Source organism: Anolis carolinensis, unplaced genomic scaffold (genome assembly GCF_035594765.1).
Source record: "Anolis carolinensis isolate JA03-04 unplaced genomic scaffold, rAnoCar3.1.pri scaffold_8, whole genome shotgun sequence".
In the NCBI taxonomy this organism is placed as follows: domain Eukaryota; kingdom Metazoa; phylum Chordata; class Lepidosauria; order Squamata; family Dactyloidae; genus Anolis; species Anolis carolinensis.
The window spans coordinates 25,607,515-25,632,715 of NW_026943819.1; the positions used below are offsets into that span (position 1 = coordinate 25,607,515).

The following is a 25,201-nucleotide window of genomic DNA, read 5'->3' on the forward strand; positions in this document are numbered from 1 at the left end:
TGAATTTCAAAACAACACTATAACTGCTCCTAAAAGTGCCAATATCAGCACCCACATTGTTGTTAACTGCCACAGGATCAACTTTGGCATATCGTGACCTTATAGATAAGAGATCTCCAAGGGCTCTTCCACACAACAATATAACCCAAAACTATCAAGGCAGAATATTCCACAATATCTGCTTTGATCTGGGTTATCTGAGTCCACACTGCCATATATTCCAGTTCAAAGCAGATAATGTGGGGTTTTATTCAGATGTGTGGAAGGGGCCCAAGTCAACATGCTGTCAACAGACTTGGTAAGATCTTGCAAACTCAAGGCTTTGGCTTCTTTGGATGAATCTTACTTGGAAAGCAGTTTTCCTCATTTCCTACTGTCTGCTTTCTTTATAAACATTATGAATTTTGTGCATGTTTGTGTATGACATGGCCAAAATATGGTGGTCTCAGTTCCGTCATCTTCACTTCTAGGGAGAGACAAGGCCTGATTTCCAGTAGGACCCATTTGCTGGTATTTTATGTCTCAAAAGAGCTGATTTACTTCTGATTGGCTTTCTACCCTGTCCAGCTTTCAGAACCAGATGCAGAAAAAGGAAATCTGATGACATGGACATCATTAACTTAACTATTCAATGATATATCTTGACCCTTCAGGATCTTGTCTAGTTCCTTCATAGTTGCCCTTCCAAGTCCTAGTCTTCTTCTCATCACTTCACTGCAGTCTCCATTCTGATTAATGAAAGAGCCAAAGTAGAGGAATTCTTGAAATATCTCAATGTCTTCATTGCTTTAGAGCAGAGGTCCTCAAACTTTTTAAGTGGAGGGCCAGTTCATGGTCCCTCAGACTGTTGGGGGGCCAGACTATGATGAAATAATCCAAAATTAGGATTGTTGTTGTTGTGTGCCTTCAAGTTGTTTCAGACTTAGGTCTAAAGTTTAGGACAGGGGCCAGGTAAATGATCTTGGAGGGCCCCATCCGTCCCACGGGCCTTATTTTGGGGACCCTTGCTTTAGATATAAACCACATGTGGTCATTATGTTTATTTTCTTAAACCTGTCTTTGCACCATCTTTAGTATCCAACCGTTCCAAAGTTTTGTCGAAGGCTTTCATGGCCAGAATCACTGGGTCGCTGTGAGTTTTCTGGGTTGTATGGCCATGTTCCAGAAGCATTCTCTCCTGATGTTTCACCCATATCTATGGCAGGCATCCTCAGAGGTTGTGAAGTTAAGAGAGGATGCTTCTGGAACATGGCCATACAGCCCAGAAAACTCACTGCAACCCAACAATTCCAAAGCTTTCCCATTTTCTGCTAATCCAAATGGAGACTGGGACTCAGAACAAATCAAGCTTCCCAGAAGCGAAGTTGACTACCCGAGACTGTTGTTCTCCAGATATTATCATTAGAAGACCAGATTCATTACAGAAGACAATAATACTTGGCAAGGTATAAGGCAATGCAGGAAAAGGAAGATTGCTTTACTAGTAAGATTCAATCAAGGAAGCCACAGTCTTGAGAAGATATTACCCAGTAGATAAGATTACAATGCTTGCTTAGGTAGAAGGCAATAGGAAAAGAGGAAAACCGCTTCCCAAGTAAGATTCAATCAAGGAAACCAAAGCCTTGAGTTTGCAAGATCTTAGCAGGTCTGTGATAAGAGAATGACTTGGAGATCTCTTATTTATAAGGTCGTTGTATGTCGAAGTTGACCTGATGGCATCTAACAACAATGTGGCTGCTGATATTACCAATTTTAGGAGCAAGAATAGTGTAGTCCTGAAATTCATTCCAGATGGAAGATAGGATTCAATAGAAAAGTCAGTATTTAATAAAAATGGAGGGCATCCGGGGGGGAAAAAAAAAGGAAGGCCACATACCAGACGGATGGACTGAATAAAGGAAGCAATAGCCCTGAGTCTGAAAGACCTGAGCAATGCTGTTGAGGATAGAGTGACTTGGAGGTCTCTCGTTCATGAAATCATCATAAGTAGAAGTCAACTTTCCAACATAAATAAAAGAGGGCTGGAGATATAATCTCTGGCCCACAAGTGGGTTCAATTCAAGCCACTGTGATCACCCACAAAGGCCAAGAAGCTTCACCAAAGTGAACCTAGCAAGAGCCCAGGGCACTTAAAAGTAGGAGGCAGTTCTTTGAGTATGTCATGAAAATCCGACTCCATGTTTAAACCACTGGAATCGTTTTTCGCCCTCGCAAAATCTCCTTGCTTTGCCATAGAAGGTGGGGTTGCTCTATTACCAGGAGAACGCAACCGCTTCCCACATGACCAGCCCTCACAGCTAATCCCAGTGGATGGTAGGGAGAGGCTGTTCTGGGAGCCAGCCATGTGGTTAAAATTGTATGCTGTGTCTCCAGCCCCCCCTTTCCACCCTTCGCATTTCTCCTTTTCTTTCCAGACATGCGAAAGTACTCTGTGCAGCCATAGATGTGTCTCTCAGCTCCAGTGCCTCTGCCTTTCCCTTTTTCCAGATGCTGACAGGCTCTGAATCAGCGGGTGCCGAGAAGCAGCAGCCTTCCTCCTATCTGCACAGAAACTGGACAAGGGATGAATAGCAGAAGGGGAGAAAGAGCAAAGTTGGTTATTTTTTTCTGGCACATGGATGCAATTATGCGGCGCGCATTCCAGAGGCGTCACTTTGAATCCTGAGCAGGTCTGCTTGCCATTCCTGAGTGGGAAGACGTTTTAAAAAAGGGAAGAGAAGTCTCTCTTTCTCTCTGTCTCAGAGACGGAATGTCTGCGCTTTCCATCCTGTTTCTAGGTAAGTGGAGAGATTATATTTCCCCGTGTTATTTTAATAAAATATTCAACTGAACTTCCAAATGCAACAGTCTGCATTAAAAGTGGGGCTCTTTGGCCACGGTAAAGAAAAGCTTGTGTCAAAGTTTCTTGAGCAGGGGAAACAATCTGTTTTCAATTTCTTGCATTTTTCGTATTTACTTAGCCAAACAAAATAGCTAAACCTCCTTTTTTCCTCTGTCATCTGAAACATGCAACTGTTCCTCAACATGTATAGCTTTTCTTTGCATACAGGCTCTTCGACAGTTTAATACTTTTCTTGATGAAAGCGTAAACGTTACGGGGTGTTGTTTCGTTCTCTCAAACACATGCATAAGTTTTCAAAGGAGACAACCTGAGATGAGTTTGCCTCTCACAAATTTGAACAAAGAATCATTGCTCCAGGATCAGTGGTCAATCTGCTTTGCTTCTGTTGTAGTTTTGCGAATATTTCTGCTATTTCGAAAGAGCCTATTGTTTCCAAGTGGTATTGTAGAGAGCCATAAATGAGAAACAGATGTGGAGGGAGGTCCAAAAAGAGGGTGATAGAAAAAGGAGGTGAGAGGGATTAGACACAGCAATGGGGGAGAAATTCACAAAAGAAATACACAGGAGAGGAAGATCTAGAAGGAAACGATGACACAAATAATCGAATGCGAGATGGAAAGCAATAATAATTTGGCACATTGTAAGCTAAAGAGACAGAAAGTCCAATCCATACAATCAACAGGAACCACCAAATACTGATTTTTTCCTGACCAAACTATCCACAAGACTTATATGTTTGGGTCTGTCACCATTAACCAAGATATAGCACAGCCCAGCAATAAGCACCTTGAAGAACTAGTTATTTCAATAAGAGATTGAAGCATGTGTTTTAAAGTGTGTCACTGAATTTAGTGTGCTATCACATTTCTTAACTTTGGTTGCCTTGTGTTCATTGTTTATGGAGGATGAAAACATCCAGAGGAACTTGGAAAGGAAAAAAGTAACATTCATAGGAAAAGATGAAGTTATTACAACTCCTTTGGATCAGGGAGGACATTTACAACAAACACTGTTGTGACTTTTTGCAGTAGACCCATACCACGCAAAGCAAGTTAGCACCAATATGCCCTATATATTTATGTATATGTATTCTTTACAAAATGGAGGAGGTAAAAAATGGAGGAAAATATTAAGAAAGGCAAACTAAAGCAAAATGAGAATAGCACTGGTTTTCCTTATCACAGGGTGAGCAGCAGTCTTCTTCTCTATCCAAAGACACCACTGCCTGGAGAATCACACTTGGATTGACAAATAGATTTATAGGAAGGGGGGGGACCCCACCAAAGGGTCATATAAAGGCTGCCATATCTTTATTTCTCAGAGTAAATTCAAAGACAGAAATTCCTCACTCTCTTGGGAGAGTTAAGGAAGAACAATATCAGCCAAGGTATGAAGGAAGGACGCAGAAGCAATGATGGGGTTTAAGGTGCTGTGAGCTTCTGACCAAGTGAAACAGATGATATCTACAGAGATACCTTGTCTAGATTATCTAGACACTAAATTCATTTGTGTTTCATGCATACATAGTCTGAGGGTCATTCTATACACCGTATTGTTAATAATTTTTTGTGTGTTACGCACACAGCTTGTGTACGTTGAACCATCAAAATAATTAGGTGTCACTGTCTCAGCCAACGATGTGGACAATTTTGGATTTTGGAGGTTTTTGGAATTCCAGATAAAGGGTATTATTCAACCTGTAGTTGTTTTTAGAATCAGAAGCATTTAGAATATTTTGGATTTTGAAATTCTGAATAAGGGACATTCAGAAGGAGTAGATATTAAATGATGTTTTTCTACTAATGGTCGCATCAAGGCTGGAGCAGCTCCAAGCTTCTTGTCTTCTCTATTACCAGGCAGACTACACAGTACAGCTTGGGTTGCAAAAAAGTCTGTTGTGGTGGAAAGTGAAGGAATGTCCCCTTGGGCATAACAATGATAATGGGAGGGGGATTTGGGAATCGCTTATATCTCCCAACCTAAAATATGAGGCTGACATTCAGTATCTGCACTTCTCCAAATATCTGCATCCATCTAAAGAGGGAAAAGAGTTATGGAGTACAATTGGAAGAGATGGAGATAACCGTGATGAATGAGAGGGATTCCAAAAGGGATAAAATGTTCCCCAGAAGCCACTGGTGGAGGCAAGTAGTACAAGTTGAGTATCCCTTATTCAAAATGCTTGGGACCAGAAGTGTTTTGGATTTTGGTTTTTCAGATTTTGGAATACTTGTCTTTACATATCTGTACGTAACGAGACATCTTGGAGACGAGACCTCAGCCTAGATAAAAAAAAAATGCAAGTTTCAAGTACTCATAACCAGGAGGTAATTTTATGCACAATCTCTTTAATTATGTTGCGCGTGAAGCAAAGTTTGTTTACACTGAACCATCACTGGACGGTTTTGAATTTTGAGATATAACAGATTTTGGAATCCCAGATAAGGGATGCTCAACCTGGACAAGCTCCAAGGAATGCAACCAAACCAAAACTCTGCTAAAGAAATAAACCTGGAAGGAAGGGACAAATGAGCATGACAATGGCTGAATATGTTCAGTGACCAAAGGATGCTGACATATTGGTGCAGGAGAAGGAAAACCAGGTGGAAGAGAGAATGGTGCATTCTCAATAGAATCATAGCACACTGCAACTCACTTTCTTTCTTTCTTTCTTTCCATATATTATGGTTCTTACCATTGATAACATCCAAGAATTAACCTAGATATAAGGGAGGATTTATAACTGAGTTTAGAAGTCACACACTTCCAAAGGGAAAACTCTTCTGAACAAATCTCACCAAAAATACTCTGTGACAGGATCACATTAATGTCACCATAAGTCTGGACAGGCCAATATCGGTACGGTACAGATTTCGAACTGCCAAGGCTCAATACTGTGGAAAGCTGTGAGTTGTGGGTTGGTGAACCACAAACTCTTCTTTGGCAGAGAAGGTTAAAGACTTTGTAAAACTAAAATTCCCATAAATTCACAGCATTCAGCTATGACAGCTAAAGTGGTGTCAAACTGCATTAATTCTACAGAGCAGATGCATCCATAGTCAAATCAGAAAGTGACTGATATATGAACCATTCTGACAAGGTTTTCTCTCTCTAAGAGGGACACTGAAAGCTGGACAAAAGGTGTCCCTATGATAACAGCTAACTCTTCTTATAGACACAATGCTGGGTCCAACAGTCACAAACTGATCTTTGTGCGGTGATACGATACGATCTGGGCCCAGAGTGAAACCCAATCCTAGGTTAGCTTTCCTACCGACCAACAGAACTTTTGTCTTCTCTGGATTGACCATTAGCAGCTTCACCCAATTCAGGATTTCCCTGTATTCAGTCAAGGATCCAGGATTTCCATAGCTTTCCTGGCATCAGTTGTGTAAGAGAGATGGAGATGAGTATCATCAGCGTACGGATGACAATAGGTCCACAGACTCTGATAAATGATAAATGTCAACTACAACCTCTGTATGTGCCAGGGGTTACATTACTGATTTCACAGTGGAAACGGGAAGCTATGGACTATATTGAAATAGACAGCTTCTGCCAAAATTTGGTTGAAAAACCACCAATACAGCTAGATCAGTAGTTCCCAACCTTCGGTCCTCCATGTGCTTTGGACTTCAGCTACCCCAATTCCTAATAGCTGGCAAGCTGGATGGGATTTCCGAGAGTTGACATACAAACCAACTGGAGGACCAAAGGTTGGGAACCACTGAACTAGATCCTCTAATACAGTGGTTCTCGACCTGTGCGTCCACAGGTGTTTTGGCCTTCGACTCCCAGAAATCCTAACAGCTGGCAAACTGCCTGGGATTTCTGGGAGTTGTAGGCCAAAAACATCTGGGGACCCCAGGTTGAGAACCACTGCTCTAATACAAGTCTGCTTGAGTTGTATTGGAGGACCTAGAAAATTCCTAGAGATATCCTCTCTAATAATTTGTGAGGTGTGATTCTATGGTAACTTCCAGCAGAAGCACATCACCTGGATGACCCATAAAGTTCCTCAAGAGGACATAATTTGTCAGATATAGGCGGTGCTGGTCCCATTGGTGGCATTAGATACCTCATTTAGACCACTCCAAAGTTAGTATAAAAAGTGGCCTTACTGCCACTTGTGGAACTATTCCTAACATTTCCCTTACTTTTGTGGCTATGGAGAATCCTTTGAAATGTAGGTATGATAGGTTATGCATTCCAATTACACCTACATTTCAAATACAGATTATAAGATTCTTGGATTCTTCTCTCTTCGCTGTTCCATATCCTTAGGACAAACGTGGCAGAGGAGGGTGGCACTCTTCCATTCCACGCTTATTTATAAGACATGAACTGGCTGCTTTATGCAGATCTTTAAAAGAAAAAAAAGAGCCTTGATAAAAATTTTAAAGGCTACGGAAATGTTTTAATACAGAAGTGAATTCTCCATCTGAGGAAGAATGGAAAGGCGTGTGAAGCAACAGCACAAAAGAACATATCTCTGCTATCAAAGAGAGCCTCAAAAAGCAAGCGGAAGCCTATCGCCAAGCACTCTTTCCTTTCCATCTCGCTCTTCTCCCCCCAAAAAATCACAGGGTTTTCAACCTTGAAGGCAAATCACTTTGTGACTTCATTGTTTAAATTTAGGTTTTGTTTTGCGAGGAGATCGTTAGACTTCAAGCAAAAGCCTCAGAGCCCAGGGACTGTCACTTCAAATTACTTCCAGTGCCACTTCCAATTATTTCCAATCGCCATTCCAGAGATAAGGAGGAAACGGAGCCAGATTCCCCGGCATCAGGCTTTATTTAAACATTCCCCATGCACAAAAGAACCATTGACCAAAGTGCTGCCAGGAGGGAGATATGGGGAAAGGCGCCCATTGTGAGATGGACCTGGGCTAACTCAAAACAAACTCAAACAAGAAACTAAATGTGCAAATAATGGCACCGCTAGAAGGGTGCAGAATTCACCAGGTGTCACCATCAGGGAGATTACAATATAGTGATGGTCTATAAAAATGTCATGCAGTGTTTTGGGGAAAATGTGTTATTTTTATTTACAAAACTATCCCTGTAGTTAGCTATAACCATGAAATTATTTTTCATAAGCCCAGTTTACATATACTTTATGATGTGGTTGCTAAAACTCTAGGCAAATTCACTTTCTGTCTCTTCTAATGCACATGTGCGTTGGTCAGAACTGTGATTATGACCCAATTGCAATAGTGCTTCGAATGACATGGCTTCATCTGAAGGCTGTTGATTTTCATTGCTGCTGGGTTTTATCGTCACTGATATTACTGTTGTTGTTATTATTATTATTATTCCCTCCCTGACTCATTTCTCTTAAAAGAGACCCATAGCAACTAACAATAAAAGCAATACAATATATACCATATATACTCGAGTATAAGCCGACCCGAATATAAGCCAAGGCACCTAATTTTACCACAAAAAAACTGGGGAAACTTATTGACTCGAGTGCAGCAGCTACTGGTAAATTTCAAAATGAAAATAGATCCCAATGAAATTATATTGAGGCAGCAGTAGGTTAAAGGTTTTTGAATATTTACCGTATTTCAAAGAAAAACAGTAAACTAGCTCTGTAAGTGGAAAAGTAGGGTCAACAAAAACAATATGGTATTAACAATAAAATAATAATAATAATAATAATAATAATAATAATAATAATAATAATATAACTTCATTTGTACCCTGTCCTATCTCTCCATGGGGACTCAGGCCAGCTTCCAACATCGTAACAGGCAAACATTCAATGCCTACATAAACAATGCAGAGCTAGATATAGATCTATAATTATATATACTAATTTCACATATGCATTTCCCCCTGAAATGTTTGCAAATCCTCTCCATATATGTGCATTTCTCTCCTGCAATATTTGCAAGCCCTATATATTTATGTTTATACCTATCTAGAAATCTCTACATGTGTGTGTGTGTGTGTGTGTGTGTGCATTTCCCCTGCAATATTAGCAAGCCCTATATATCTACATTCATATACCGGTAATACAAAATCTTAAAAAACTGGCAAACATTAAACATAGAAATAAGATGTGCCTTTCCTCCCATATTAGAATAACCAATGCTTCTGTGATATGGCATACTAACATGATGCTTTAGTTTAAATTCACTCATTAGAAAGTCACCATTTACAGTCATGGCTATTGGCTAGCATATATTAAAATGGGCTGCTTATTTGTGCATTTAAGTATGGCTCACATTATGTTAAGAGTGAACTCCTATGATGCAACACTAGTCATCTACCTCACTGTCACAGTATTTCCTGCAACTTTGGTTTGGCTTCCACAGTACTAATGTTTTTTTCTTATTGTTTACTTGGTAGATAGAGCATGAAATTTGGGTGTATGGCACTAATTGAGTGCCAACATTTGAAGGGATATAAATCTTCAAAATCCAGAGCATTGGAACACAATATGCATGTTGTCAAATCTGATGTGTAAACTCAAATCTGAGTTTACCTGTCCTCTAATGGAATATGAGAATAAGTACTTTGTGTCCAGAGTAATCATGAATGGAGAAAAAATGATTTTCCACTGGTGGACTATTACAATAAATATGGTAATGTAGTGGACATGTTTGGTTAAACTTTTAACTCGCCCAGATAATAAGGTGTTTCTTATGTTCTTTGGCAAGTGTGCATATTAGGCTTGTGCACGATTCGGAAGGGTTTGTTCCCTTCGGCCAATTTGGCTTGTTCAGCTTGGCAGCCTTACCGTAACGGTAAGGGTTCAGCTATCACGTTTTCATCCATTACAGGACCACGTGGCAGCCGATCACGGCTCCTCCTCCCCTATTCGGCACCATGCGGTGCACAAAGAGGCTGCCATGTGTTGCTCATACAGGGTTTCCCTGTGAGCCCTGCCTGTTGGACCAATCAGAATAGAAAAACACCATGACGTGTCTTACACAAGTTGTGTCTAAGGAAAGGGTCCCAAGAAGGATGCGTCCTTAACCCCATTGCTTAAACCCAGAGACCCCTGAAAGAAGGAAAGGATCCCAGGAATGGAAAGGAGAGCCTCATAAGTTCCCCATTCCTGGCAATGGGCCGGATCTTTTGGCTGCAGACCAAAAACAGCTATTCGGCTACCCACCCATTTTCAGGATCCACAGGTCTCCTGGAATTCAGCCAGCAGAAACAGGTCGAGGTTCAGCCAAAATGCACAAGCCTATTGCATATTCAAAAATACTTAATACCAACCGAAATACCAAAAATGGCAGCTTAAGCCTCCAAACATTGTTGCACTACAATTCCCTTCAGTCCTAGACAAAATGGTAGAGGATAATAGGCAATACAGTCCAAGCTACAGTCTAGTCCTACTTTTATTACCCTGTTTCCCTTAAAATAAGACATCCCCAGAAAATAAGACCTCTTAAAAGGTTTTGCTGAATTGCTAAATATAAGGCCTCCCCTGAAAGTAAGACCTAGCAAAGTTTTTGTTTGGAAGCATGCCCGCCAAACAGAACACTAGAGCATGCAGGATCGGTAAATGTATGTACCATAAAGTGTTGTACATGGAAATAATGGTAGTAACAAGAAATTCTTGATAGGATTCACAGTTTGTCTGGTTGTGCTGGTTTGTGATGACAACTACTATACAGTATATAATAAATGTTCATTTTTTTTTGTTCAACAATAAATGTGAATTCTTCTTCATGGAAAAATAAGACATCCCCTGAAAATAAGACCTAGAGCATCTTTGGGAGCAAAAATTAATATAAGACACTGTCTTATTTTCGGGGAAACATGGTATTAAGAGATACTGAGTCCAGTCTCTCTGTAAATTAAAACAAATTAGTGAACCAATGGGGTTGGAGTGTTATTATGACTCAGTTCATATATCAACCCATCCTTGGCTTTAAGGAGACAGATTTTAGAAGATTTAAGAGTAAGAGACAGGGATGTGGCAATTAACAAACAGGCTTCACCATGGCATGAGATTTTGCAACGAAGACTCTTATTTCATCAGATACCCAGACACTCTTCGTTACGCAACATCTGCTTAAAACACGGCTACTGTTTCTCACCTTTTTTAATAGTTCCGGAAGATATGTACTTCAATAGCAGCCAACTTAATTAACAGATCGCAACTTCTGGTTGCACAACCGCATTAATTCTAACCTCTTCGGGGATAAAAAGAACAGAGGCCAACATCTGGCTTCTAACCATTTTAGATGCTCCATCCGGCTGGATCCAAAACAAGCTAAAACTTGCCGGGAAAACTAAAAACAAGAATTAGCTAATGATAGATCAAGATATTCAGGATAAAAGAATACAGTCCAAACTCTGTTTATTTTCACGGAACAAACAGGGAAAGGATTTGGGTGATTGAGTTGTCCTTCTTAGCCTTGAGAGGAAGAAACCCTTTCCCTTTCCTTCAGGACCTTATCACACAAACTTATGCGTCATGGCAGACATTCTTTGCCTATTGGTGCTTTGGGTCGTATCACATAACACAATATTTGTTTCATTGGATAGGTAAAGGTAAAGGTTTTTCCCTGACATTAAGCCTATTCGTGTCCAACTCTGGGGGTTGGTGCCCATCTCCATTTCTAAGCCGGAGAGCTGGCGTTGTCTGTAGACACCTCCAAGGTCTTGTGGCCAGCATGACTGCATGGAACGTAGTTACTTTCCTGCTGGAATGATGCCTATTCATCTACTTACATTTTGCATGTTTTTGAGCATGTTTTTGAAGTCGGCAGAAGCTGGGGCTAACAGCGGGAGCTTACCCCACAACCAGGATTTGAATCACCGACCTTTCAGTCAGCAAGTTCAGCTGCTCAGTGCACCAATGGGGGCTTCATTGGATACTCAAATCAAAAAAAATCTGCCATGAGTTCCTTTTTGAAAAATGGGAAACAATCAATTTTGATTTCTATTGTCAAAACATGCACAGTGTGATGGGTAGACCTTCTGCAGCTCATCGCATGGATTGGGAAGTCATCTCTTGGCTGTGTGATTAATCTGGCGCACATTATTTCATGAGTTATAGGAAAAGAAATACATATGTGAGAGGGGTTGAGCAGGTATCCAGTCCTCACATAGCATTCTTAAACAATGGGATGCCTATGTGAAAATGCATTTTCTGAGATGCGTGGGATAAGGTTTAGTCAATAGTCAATGTTGAAGCCAACATTGACTATTTCTTGTTGTCTTGTTTCAGTAAATAGTCACAGAACCAGCACCCGGTGGCATTTGTCTTGGGTTGTATGATTGGTGTGATATGAAATACCAACTTGGGCACTGTCCAAAAGAAAACATATTAATGCTTAACTCCAAGTTCTACATCCATGTTCTGAAGTAAAGGCTAACATATTTAAATGCTAAGATTTCTGGCTCCGAAATACTACAGAATCATGCGGAGGACCTAGAAAGGGTCTAAAGAGGATAGTTTTCTTCCATTATTATTTTTGGATACGGATAAATGAAACCGTAGACATTGCTCCCATGGATATGGGGACCATACCATGTTATATTTGTAGATTCAACTTTGAGAAGCAAGCCACAGGAAACAGCAGTGCCGCTTTCCTTGGCTACATGACTGCTAAAAGCCTGAGGCATCAAACATTTACATCTGCCCTAAAGGCACTTCCAAAAGCAAGGCAATGGATTTACTCTATACCTTGCCTCTAAATATTGCAAATCCAATAGGGAAAAGAGTAACAGCCATTACAATATATAACTATGCTTTTCGTTTTGCTGGGTCTGTTCAAACAGACTTAAATATGCATGGAATTTACTGTATATACTCGAGTATAAGCCTAGTTTTTCAGCCCTGTTTTAAAGACTGAAAAAGTCCCCTTCGGCTTATACTCGGGTGAGGGTCCTGGTTGGCTTATATTTGGGTCAGCTTAAACTCGAGAATATATGGTACATTAATTATTTTTCTCTATTATTACCCTGTTTCCCCTAAAATAAGACATCCCCTGAAAATAAGACCTAGTAGAGGTTTTGCTGAATTGCTAAATATAAGGCCTCCCCTGAAAGTAAGACCTAGTAAAGTTTTGATTGGAAGCATGCCCAATAAACAGAACACCAGAGCATGCAAGATTGGTAAATGTACGTACCATAGATAGCTTTACATGGAAATATTGGTAGTAATAAGAAATTCTTGATAAGATTCACAGTTTGTCTGGTTATGCTGGTTTGTGATGACAACTACTGCACAGTATATAATAAATGTTGTCAGGACCCAGGCTGCAGAGCACCAATAACCATACACAGAGGCCAGAATCTATCTAATATCTTTATTGTGGAAATATATAAAGTTAATAAAAACAAGTGTAGAAAATAGTCCAGAAGTAGACCTTTCAGGAAAGGTCAAAATTAGTCCAAAGAAACAATGTCCAATATGAAATATTAAGGTCCAAAGTTGTAATCCAGTAACCGAAACACTCACTTTGCCAAGCAAAGTGAGGGGAGATGACAAGGTCCTTTAGTCCATGAAACTTAAGCAAGGCTAGGAAGTAAACTTGATTCTTGGAACACTAGGCTTAATTCAAGGCAACAAGAAACGAGGAGCAAGAACAGGATCCGTGCTAAATTCGTGGCGAGGTCCGGAAAGCAAGGCAAGGTCCTGGGAAGCAAGGCAAGGCTGGAAACGGGAGCAAAGGACTTGGACGCGGGAGTAGCGTAGTCCACACACAACCTACTCCCGAAGCTGACGAATTGACTCTGCAAGATTCCTACGTGGGCAAAACACCTAAATAGGGTCTCGTTTTCCCGCCAAAGAACAATTCTCTGGGGAACCAGAACCGAAAGCCATTCTCTGTGTCCAGATGCATGACTCCCTAAAGTTTCCCATGGGAAGCAGGCTTAATCAGCTGAATGCCTGGCAGCAATCCTAGCGCTCCTGCGAGACGCCTCCTGAACGCCTTTCTGTTGTTTATAATAATCACGGCGAGAAAATGGGGGAGATTTCGGCTCAAGGCTTGTTTGGCAGACTTCTGGAAGGCAAATCTCCTGCAGGTGGCAAGGGCTCCAATTCTGGCTGAAAAAGCTCCAATTCTGGCTGAAACGGTGGGAAACCTAAGTTTTCCTCTTCATCTGTCACAACAGTGCTAGGAACGGGACTACATGGCCCATGAGTCATCACAAATGTTCATTTTTTTGTTCTACAATAAATGTGAATTCTTCTTCATGGAAAAATAAGACATCCCCTGAAAATAAGCCCTAGTGCATCTTTGGGAACAAAATATAACACACTGTCCTATTTTCGGGGAAACACGGTATTGGTATTACTACATTTATTATTTTTCTCTATTATTGTTGCTACTATTACATTTATTTTACTCTATTTTTATTATTATTATTAATACATTTATTATTTTACTCTATTTATTATTACTTGTATTATTTTCATGTATTTATTATTATTATTATTATTATTATTATTATTATTATTATTATTATTGTCAACACAACGACGTTGTATGGCACAGCAAACAAGATAGATATGCTGGATTTCGTTTCGCAAAACCACAAGTCGAACACTTCCCAAGTGTCTAAGACTGTGTGATGTATTTTCTGATGATGTGTGCAGATTATTATTATTATTATTATTATTATTATTATTAATACATGTATTATTTTACTCTATTATTATTAAAAGGATACATAAGCACATTTACATTGAAGAAAATGGGAATAATGATTTGATCAGAGTTGGACAGTCTTATCTTAAATTTGAGCTTTATGTAAATACAGTAGAGTCTCACTTATCCAAGCCTTGCTTATCCAAGTTTCTGGATTATCCAAGCCATTTTTGTAGTCAGTGTTTTCAATATATCGTGATATTTTGGTGCTAAATTCGTAAATACAGTAATTACAACATAACATTACTGCATATTGAACTGCTTTTTCTGTCAAATTTGTTGTAAAACATGATGTTTTGGTGCTTAATTTGTAAAATCATAACCTAATTTGATGTTTAATAGGCTTTTCCTTAATCCCTCCTTATTATCCAAGATATTCGCTTATCCAAGCTTCTGCCAGCCCGTTTAGCTTGGATAAGTGAGACTCTACTGTATTCGAAAACATTTAACCTACTGATGCCTCAATTAATGTAATTTTATTGGTATCTATTTTTATTTCTGAAATTTACCACCCTCGGCTTATACTGGAATCAATGTTTTCCCAGTTTTTGTGGTAAAATTAGGTGCCTCGGCTTATATTCGGGTCGGTATATACGGTAGATCTCAGATTTCAAACCACTGGTGAAAAAAAGTCAATCAGTGAATCCAGATTCAAGGTATGCCATGAACAGACATATAGTTTGGGGAAAATAGAATAAACATCAGTATCTTCAAGCCAATATTCCCTTTCATTGACCTAAACTTTATCAAAACTGAAAATTATTTAGATTTCAAAAGAAAATTGGGAGTTCTAAAAGAATGAAAAGGATTGCAAGGAAGATGGTGCTGAAATGGCTAGCCATTAGAGCAGCAGGGAGAAAGTTTGAGACTCCAAGGTCACATGCTTTGGGGCTAATGATCCCGTAATGCACATTCATTCCCTCACTAATTACTCAGACTTGGCTCTCCAATTTAGCAATGCCCTGGGCACACTGCTGCTGTCCTGGGCTAGTGGATACATATCCATTAGTAACTAAGCCTACTAAAAGACACAGGGCATACTAATTCCATGCTGCGAGTTTTCTTCAGCATATGGCTGAGGCTTTTAACCATTTGTGGGGATGGATATTAACCAAAACAAATTCTATATATGGCAAGTCGTGGGCACTACTAACTCAGAACATTTCGATCTCAAGGAAAGACTGGTCGCATATTCCATGTATCTCTCTACAGTGGAGAATTAATGCAGTCTGACGGGACTTGTAATTGTCATGGACCAATGCTATGGAGGAGCCCCCGGTGGCGCAGTGTGTTAAAGCGCTGAGTTGCTGAACTTGCAGACCGAAAGGTCCCAGGCTCGAATCCGGGGAGTGGAGTGAACGCCAACTGTTAGCTCCAGCTTCTGCCAACCCAGCAGTTCGAAAACATGCAAATGTGAGTAGATCAATAGGTACCGCTCCAATGGGAAGGTAATGGTGCTCCATGCAGTCATGCCAGCCACATGACCTTGGTGGTGTCTATGGACAACGCCGGCTTTTCGGCTTAGAAATGGAGATGGGCACCAACCCGCAGAGTCAGACACAACTGGACTTAACGTCAGGGGAAACCTTTACCTTTACAGTGTTCCCTCACTACTTCGTGGTTCACTTTTTGCGGATTCGCTATTTCGTGGTTTTTCAATAAACTCTAAAAGACTATAATAAATCATAAAAAATTATAATTTACAGCCCAAGGAAGGGAGGAAGGAGAAGCCAAAGGGAGAGAAAAGGAGCCCAAGCGGCAACAGGAGGAGAAGGAGGCGATTTATCAACACACGATTGGTTGATAAAGACTTTAAATAGTGTATAATTACTAAAATAATGTATAAATATTAAAATAAATATAGTGTCCCTACTTCATGGATTTTCACTTAATGCGGGTGGTCCTGGAACCTAACCCCTGCAATAAGTGAGGGAACATTGTACCTTAATTCTATGGAATCATAGGAGTTGTAACAGTTTTTAGCCTTTTCTGCCAATGAAGACTAGTGCCTCACCAAACTACAGATCCCAGGATTCCAGAGCACTGAGACAAAGTGTTGGCAAACTGCATTAATTCTACAGTGTAGAGTCAGCCAGTGGGTCTTCAAGTAGCCTGTTGACTTATGGAAACCCTATACATTTTAAGTAAGGAATCCTCAGAGGTGGGATTTGCCCGTTCCTTCCTCTGGAATATCTCATACAGCATCAAGGATTGGCTGGTGGCCTCTCATTCAAGTACTAACCAGAAATAATCATGCTTAGCTTCTGAGATCAGATGGGATCTGGTTCCTTTGGGGTATTTAGGACCTTTTCAAGTATCTCCTTATTCAGAATTCTGTGAAGTTAAGTGTTGCAGTGTATCTTGAAGTTGACTCCAACCTTTGGTGACATTAAGGTGACCCTATCATGGCGTTTTCTTGGCAAGGTTTGTTCGGAGAGGTCTTGCCTTTTAAAAATATAGCTGAAATCCGATTAATAATTTGTTTCAGAAATTTGGATGGCCCCTGCTTCATTTTGTAAAGGTTTTGAGGGGTTCCATTTCGTTTCATAATCCAACTCTCCAAACTTTCGTAGTTGTTTCGTGAAGATTTATTCCATTAGCAACAATGGGGGAAATTTCAAAGCTCTTTTCTATTTACATTTTTATGGCTATCAGGATGAAACTTGGCACACTTGCGGGCAATATTTATGACTATAAGCCTGCCAAGTTTCAGAATGTTTCGGTCATCCACTGATTTTTAGAAATTTTTAAAAAGTTTTTTTCAAAAACAGCTTGAAATGCTCCAAAACATCAAATCTTTATTAATCTCTCTGAAATGTTTCAGAGCCTTCCATTTCATTTCATAATGCTTTGGAGGGGTCTCGTTCCTATTACTAATTCAGAGATGTGTATTAACAGATAATACAAATCTCCAAATTATTAAACAGACCTCCAAAGCTTTGCACAGCTCTATAGCCTTTGCCTTCCTCTGAGAATGAGAGTATATAAAGTCACCCAGTGGTTTCCAGGGCCAAACAGAGATCCAAATCTTGATATCCCAGAGACATAATCTAACAACTACACCACAGTGGCTGCTAAATAATATTCATACAATGTATGTAGCATAATAAATAAAGTGATCAAACGTCATTATATTGTTGCCAAACTCATTCGCAACATGGTTAATGTTGCCAGGATTTCAAAATAGAAATACAGATCAAAATTATTGACAGGGAAGCTGACACTCATTATTTATTACTAACTAACTTGGGTTCTATATCAGTACTAAATGGAGGTGTTGATTTCAGTTAACCAAAACATTTAATATCTCTGCAAAAATCACATATTCTCCGTAGTTCTCACATATTTCTGCCTTATGGCTGAATATCTCAAAATGCAGGATTTTGGGTGGTGCATTTCATTCAGTCAATACAAAAAGGAGACAGTTGTCAAATAGGAACCATCCTTTATAATAAGTGGCTCTTGGCAACCCTATTATTATTATTATTATTATTATTATTATTATTATTATTATTATTATTATTATTTTGAAGGCTTTCTTGGATAGAATCACTGGGTTGCTGTGAGTTTTCCAGGCTGTCTGGCCATGTTCCAGAAGCATCCTCTGCTGATGTTTCGCCCACATCTATGGCAGGCATGCTCAGAGGTTGTGAGATCTGTTGGAAACTAAGCAAGTGGGATTTATATATCTGTGGAGATAGAACTCTTGTCTGCTTGAGGCAAGTGTGAATGTTGCAATTGTCCACCTTGATTAAGGCCAGCTAACACCTCCCAACAAAGGATTCCCCTAGGCAAGAAACAGACAGGCTTTGAAGCTGAAAGGCCATTCAATGCTAATCAAGGTGGCCAATTGCAACATTCACACTTGCCTCAAACAGACAAGAGTTCTCTCTCCTGCCCTGCACATTATTCCAAAGATATATAAACCCCACTTGACTAGTTTCCAACAGACCTCACAACCTCTGAGGATGCCTGCCATAGATGTGGGCAAAACGTCAGGAGAGAATGCTTCTGGAATATTGCAATACAGCCTGGAAAACACAGCAACCACCTTCTTCTTCTTCTTCTTCTTCTTCTTCTTCTTCTTCTTCTTCTTCTTCTTCTTCTTCTTCTTCTTCCTATTATTATTATTATTATTATTATTATTATTATTATTGTTATTATCCTAAACATGATTAGAAAAAAAAACCGCCATTCCAAAAATAAAATTAAAAGGCAACTTAGTCTTGGTAGTTTATTCATCACTAAGCTCTTATACTGTGTCATTACATGCCTTGTATTATGCAGTAGAAAATGAGGTATCACTTTCCTACTTAACCTTGTGCGAATAATCCACAAAGAGAGGTATCTCCAATCCAGAAACCAGAACGTATGGAAGAATTTGGGGATTTCTTGTGACACTGCCAATTCTTCCCAGTCAATTTTTAAATACCGATTCCTTAAGGCTAACCTACTTTAGTCACTCTTTCATCTCGCTGCAGCTACTCTCCCTCCTCCAAAATAGGAACATCTACAAGAATATTAAAAGCTTGAATTTAGTTAACCGGAGCTGCATTAATAGTCGGTCTCCTATCCTGCTTTGGATAAACCTCTCATGGAAAAAAAAGAATCCGATTTGAAACAAATGCAAGAGAAAAAGAGTTGATAATATTCATGCATGAGGAAGGATTTGTTGAACTGGCCTGTTAAATAAATGACTGGAGATGCCAGTATTGGTCTGCTTCCTCTAATGGAGAGGCACTAAAGTGATGCTAAGGTTCTTCCATTCGTTTCGCGAAGGCAAAGGACTGTTCAAAAATAAATATTTTAGGAGTCACATCTTTTGCGGATGTGATTATTTGTAGATTTGATCATAGTCTTCCAGCACAATTCTATGGTCAACTTCTAGTGGAAGTGGGTGACCCTATGAATTTTCGTAGGGCTATTTTAAGGCAAGGAATACAACTTTAAATTGTCATTTCAAACTAGGCAAGACCAGAAAAATCTAATGAGAAAACAAGGCTCTTCCTTCAGTACGATACACTTCAGAAGCATCTACATCAGTGGTTCTCAACCTTCCTAGTGCCGCAACTCCTTAATAATGTTCCTCATGTTGTCATGACCCCCAACCATAAAATTATTTTCGTTGCTACTTCATCACTGTTATTTGCTACCGTTATGGATCATAATATAAAAATCCGATATACAGGATGTATTTTCAATCACTGGACAAAATTTGGCACGAATACCCGATACACCCAAACTTGAATACTGGTGGGGTTGAGGGAAATTGATTTTGTCATTTGGGATTTATAGTGCACTTACAATCAAAGAGCATTCTGAACTCCACCAATGATGTAATTGAATGAAACTTGGCACACAGAACTCCCATGACCAACAGAAAATACTGGAAGGGTTTAGTGGGCATTGACCTTGAGTTTTGGAGTTGTAGTTCACCTACATCCAGAGAGCACTGTGGACCCCAAACAATGATGGATCTGGACCAAACTTGGCACAAATACTCAATAAGCCAAAATGTCAACACTGGTGGAGTTTGGGAAAAATATACCTTGACATTTAAGAGTTCTGATTGCTGGGATTTATAGTTCACCTGTAATCAAAAAGCCCCTTGAACCCCACCCATGATAGAACTGGGTCAAACTTCCCACACCGAACCCGCATGACCAACCGGAAATACTGGAGGGATCTGGAAAGAATTGACAGTGATTTAGGGAGATGTAGTTCACCTACCTCCAGAAAGCACTGTGAATTAATATGTGTTTTCTGATGGTCTTTGGCAACCCCTCTGACATCCCCTCACAACTGCCCCCCAGGGGTCCTGACACCCTGGTTGAGAAACGCTGATCTACATTATACAATTAATGCAGTTTAGCATCACTTCAACCGCCATGGCTCAGTGGTATACAATCATGGGACTTGCAGTTTTACAAGGTCTTTAGCCTTCCTTGCTGAGAAATGCTGGTGCACCGCCAATCTACAACTCCCAAGATTCAAAAGCATTGAGTCATGGCCGTTAAACGTGGTGTCAAACTGCATTAATTCTACAGTGTAGTTGCATACTCGGATGCTGTTCCTTAATCTCTGTAGATCCAATGGGGTGAGAATAATGTAGCTGGGCAACATAACAAGATTACACTTCTTAGCAGTAACCAGGGCTACTAATTTAAACCTTCAGTTAAATTATCTTTTCAAATTAGCACATTTTATGCGTGTGCGCTTTGAAGTGGGGAAAAAAAATAAGATTTACTCCATCTAAATTCCTGATTGGGTGCCATTTCAGGCCACATATGAGTATTATTTTTATGATAAGTTCCTAAATCTGTCTTTATTATACAGTGGGAAAATGTACCATGGCAATGTTTTATTTAGGGAGGGGTAGATTGCATGGAGCACTGGGTTAAAATGCTAAGCTGCTGAACTTGTTGATGAGAGGTTGGCGGTTCAAATCCGGGGAGCAGGGATGAGCTCCTACTGTTAGCCCCAGCTTCTGCTAACCTAGCAGTTCGAACACATGCAAAATGTGAGTAGATCAATGGGTACCGCTCTGTTGGGAAGGTTACGGCGCGCCATGCAGTCATGCTGGCCACATGACTTTGGAGATGTCTATGGACAACGCCGGCCCTTAGCTTAGAAATGGAGATCAGCACCAACCCCCAGAGTCGGACATGACTGGACAATGTCAGGGGAAAACCTTTACCTTTACCTAGATTGCATTAAAAAAAAAAACAGTTGAGCATCCCTAATATAGAATCTCAAAATATTCCAAAGTCCAAAAATTGTCCACATATATGACTGTGATAGAAATACTTTTGCTTTCTGGCACTTCAATATATGCAGTTCATGCAGTGGTTTCAAAATACTGTGCATAAAATTAGCTTCAGGTTGTGTATATAAGATGTTTATGTACCATAAATGAACGTAATGTTTTGACTGGGATCCCATCTCCACGAGATCTTATAATATGTATCTACAAATACAAGTATTCAAAATCTGGGGGAACTGAAATCCAAAAGTATTTTGAATAAGGGCAATGATGATGATTAATACGTATTAGGATTGTGTATTTCGGGTGAATTGCTATCTGTTTTTGCTTGCCGGATACCGGAAGCCTCCCATATCCATTTTCAAGCACCTCCTGAAAACAGGAGCACTGTCAAATGGGCGGTTTCGTTCCGCATCCGAAAAATTGATTATTTTAGGCTCATTGGTGGCAATGGAGAACTTATGCTTGCTTTTGTGTTGGGTGGGTTTTCGTACCGAGACGGCCCTTACCATTTTGTAACAAAACAGATGAGTCGAATGGCCGAAGGGATTGGCTAAAAACGGATCCATGCACATGTCTATTATTAATTCCACACTTTTTCTCTTCACAAAGGATACTCATGGACTACTCCACCTGTGTAGCTAGAAGGAGGCACCATCTACACTGCCATATACTGCAGTTTCAAACTGCATTGTCCCATCAGCATAGATTAATATAATGTCATTTAACTGCAATATATGGCAGTGCAGATGGGGCTAGAGTAGGCATGGGCAAACTTCAGCCCTCCAGGTGTTTTGGACTCCAACTCCCACCATTCCTAACAGCCTCAGGCCCCTTCCTTTTGCCCCTCAGCCGCTTAAGCGGCTGAGGGGCAAAAGGAAAGGGCCTGAGGCTGTTAGGAATGGTGGGAGTTGGAGTCCAAAACACCTGGAGAGCCAAAGTTTGCCCTTGCCTGGGCTAGACCGTGATATGAGACCCCAATATGTAATATCGTGATCCCAATAAATCCTTATTCTACCATTTGTAAAATTTCTTAAGCAATGCATTTTGGGTTCAAATGTTGAAGATCTATCTCTACTTAGGACTTATTATTGGAAAACCTTAATTTTCCTCCTTCTCTACATGGGAAAGGAAGGCCTTGACAGAAGCGAGATTGAATACTGACATGAATATTGGTTGAATCTCCTGTGTGTTGGAGGAAGAGCCCTCCTTGTTGCTTTGAATCATCCCCCGTCCCACTTTTCGGTGTCATCACTGCCAGGGCTCATAAGCGTCAACCGAAAGAGGCCATCCAGCCCTTCCAACGCAAAGTGCAGGCGGAGGATGAAAAGGAGGATTCCCCTTGAGCAAGGATGCGGCGGCAAGCAGATAATATGCTGAGATGAAGGAGGGACAGATGGGTGGAGAAAGGAGAACCCAGAGATAAAATGTGCTTTAGTAGTCATCATTCAGAAGACCAAGGGTGCATCTACGCAGGAGAAGGAACACAGTTTGGTTCCACTTTAACTACCCGGGTTCAATGCTATGGAATCATAGAGCTATCATTTGACAAGGTCTTTAACCCTCTCTGTCACCAAACTGCAACTCTTTAGGATCCCATAGCATTGAGCCATGGCAACTAAAGTGGTGCCAGACTACATTCATTCTACATCAGTGGTTTTCAACCTTCCGAATGCCACAACCCCTTAATACAGTTCCTCATGTTGTGGTGACCCCCAACCATAAAATTATTTTCGTTGATACTTCATAACTGAAATTTTGCTACTGTTATGAATCGTAATGTCAATATCTGATATGCAGGATGTATTTTCATTCACTGGACCACATTTGGCACAAATACCCAATACGCCCAAATTTGAATACTGGTGGGGTTGGGGGGATTGATTTTGTCATTTGGGAGTTGTAGTTGCTGGGATTTATAGTTCACTTACAATCAAAGAGCATTCTGAACTCAACTAACGATGGAATGGAACCAAACTTGGCACACAGAACTCCCGTGACCAACAGAAAATACTGGTTTGGTGGGCATTGACCTTAATTTTGGAGTTGTACATCCAGAGAACACTGTAGACTCAATACTCAGTACTGTGGACGAATACTCAATATGCCCAAATGTGAACATTGATTGAGTTTGGGGAAAACAGACCTTGATATTTGGGAGTTGTAGTTGCTGAAATTTATAGTTATCCTACAATTAAAGAGCCCCCTGAACCCCACTGATGATGGAATTGGATAAACTGGGCTTTTGGTGGGAGGATTCACATCTGTTTCCAAAAAGGAAGAGGACAGGCAAAGAGATATTCATCCTTTGTTGCCAAAGGGGTTCCTAAGACCATCAGAAATATGTGCTTTCTGCTGGTCTTTGGTGACCCCTCTGACATCCCCTCATGACCCCCAGGTTGAGAAATGCTGTTCTATAGTGTGTAGATGAGCCAAGAATGAGCCGTGAACTTTCCTGGGCAACCTTGGCTAGCAGTGATCTTTCTCCCAACTTAACCTGCTTCTCAGGACTGTAGATAAATATAAAATCAGATTGTGGAGGCTGTCATATTTGTTGTAATATGCTTTCAAGTTGTTTCTGATTTATGGTGACATGAAGGCACACCTATCATAAGAGTTTTCTTTGCAAGGATTGTTCTGAAAGGGTTCGTCGTTGCCTTTCTTTGAGGCTGCGAGAGTGTAACTTTCCCCAGAGTCACTCCATGGGTTTCCATTGCCATGTGCGGATCCAAACCATGTTCATAATTCAATGCATCATATTGGCTTGGTGATTCCAAATAAGCTATCCGTCTAAGAATGCAAAGGTTTTAGAAATAGTGGTCTTATATATGATGTGCTGATGACAACAAATCCTACATAAAATTTCTAAAAGTTCTTAAATAGCTCTAGTTTTAAAACTGGAAATTTAAACATCACCAAAACTCAAATGATTTCAGTTTTTGATACATAGATGGCTACATACTGTTACTAGGACAAAATCCTTCCTTTTTCTGAAATGTATACAATAGAAAATAGTTCTCAATAACTGAAATAAAGGTATTATAAGAACTTGTTAGAAACCTTCATGTTTTCTGTATACTGAGATGCTATATGCCTAATAATGAAAGAACCCAATTTTAATCTGAATATGTTATAAAATATCAGAGATCATAAAAAAGAGTCAATAAAATGGCTCTGCAGATGAGATGATATTAAGTATGCATTACATTTTTTATTAAATACAATTCCACTGAGTTTGCATTCAAGTAAGAAAAAACAATTCTAAAAAGTCTGCAGCCCAATGACAATTGTGTTTTTCAAAATCTCACTTCAAAGTATTTAGATTTTCACTCAAAATGAACATTCTCTTCCATGCCCAACCTAATAATAACTTAGTTTAATTTTTTGGAATCTTGTATTTTCCTTTCTCAATGCCTGTTTCAAAATCCTCCTAAAACAAAAGTGCCAGATGTTAGCAATCTGGGATAAAAATGTTCACTCTGAGCAACAAATGGCTTGAATTCCTACAATGCTGACAAGAAAAAGAGAGAGAGAGATCACAAATCTGGCAACTTGCAAATTAAAGGAAACCGAACGAATCCTGGAATTGGTTAAAGTGTATGGAGCAAGGCAAAAAATCTCCACCACAAACAAAGCACATTCCAAGCAAAGCAAGATTTCAATAACAACGAAAAAGTTCTTCTTAAATCCAAAGTTCTCTGTAAACCCTTCAGCTATTGGAGGGGAGCCTTCTGAAAATAATAATGCTCCTATGAAATGGTCTATTTTTTCTGGCTAAGAGTACATTGTTCTTTGGAAAAAATATAATTTGGGAATCTAGATTTTTAGTTTGAGATTAACAAGGATAAATGGGAACAGGACACAGAAGGCTGCCTCATTTCTACCATCTACAATTGCCAGATAGAGTATGAGACAGGTATCCAAAATTTCCATCAGGTGGAACTATGGGGTCATCTACAGATGCCTAAAA

The 25,201-nt window shown here is 39.9% G+C and overlaps 1 protein-coding gene across 1 annotated transcript in view; it reads left to right on the top strand.

Annotated features, from left to right (window-relative positions):
* The first annotated feature begins 2,298 nt into the window (after nt 1-2,298).
* clmp (CXADR like membrane protein) overlaps nt 2,299-25,201 on the top strand; it is a 43,896-nt gene continuing 20,993 nt past the window's right edge. Inside the window, exon 1 of the mRNA XM_003222795.4 lies at nt 2,299-2,777. Coding sequence (XP_003222843.2) covers nt 2,750-2,777 — 28 coding nt within the window. The 5' untranslated portion in view covers nt 2,299-2,749. The remainder of the gene's footprint in view (nt 2,778-25,201) is intronic.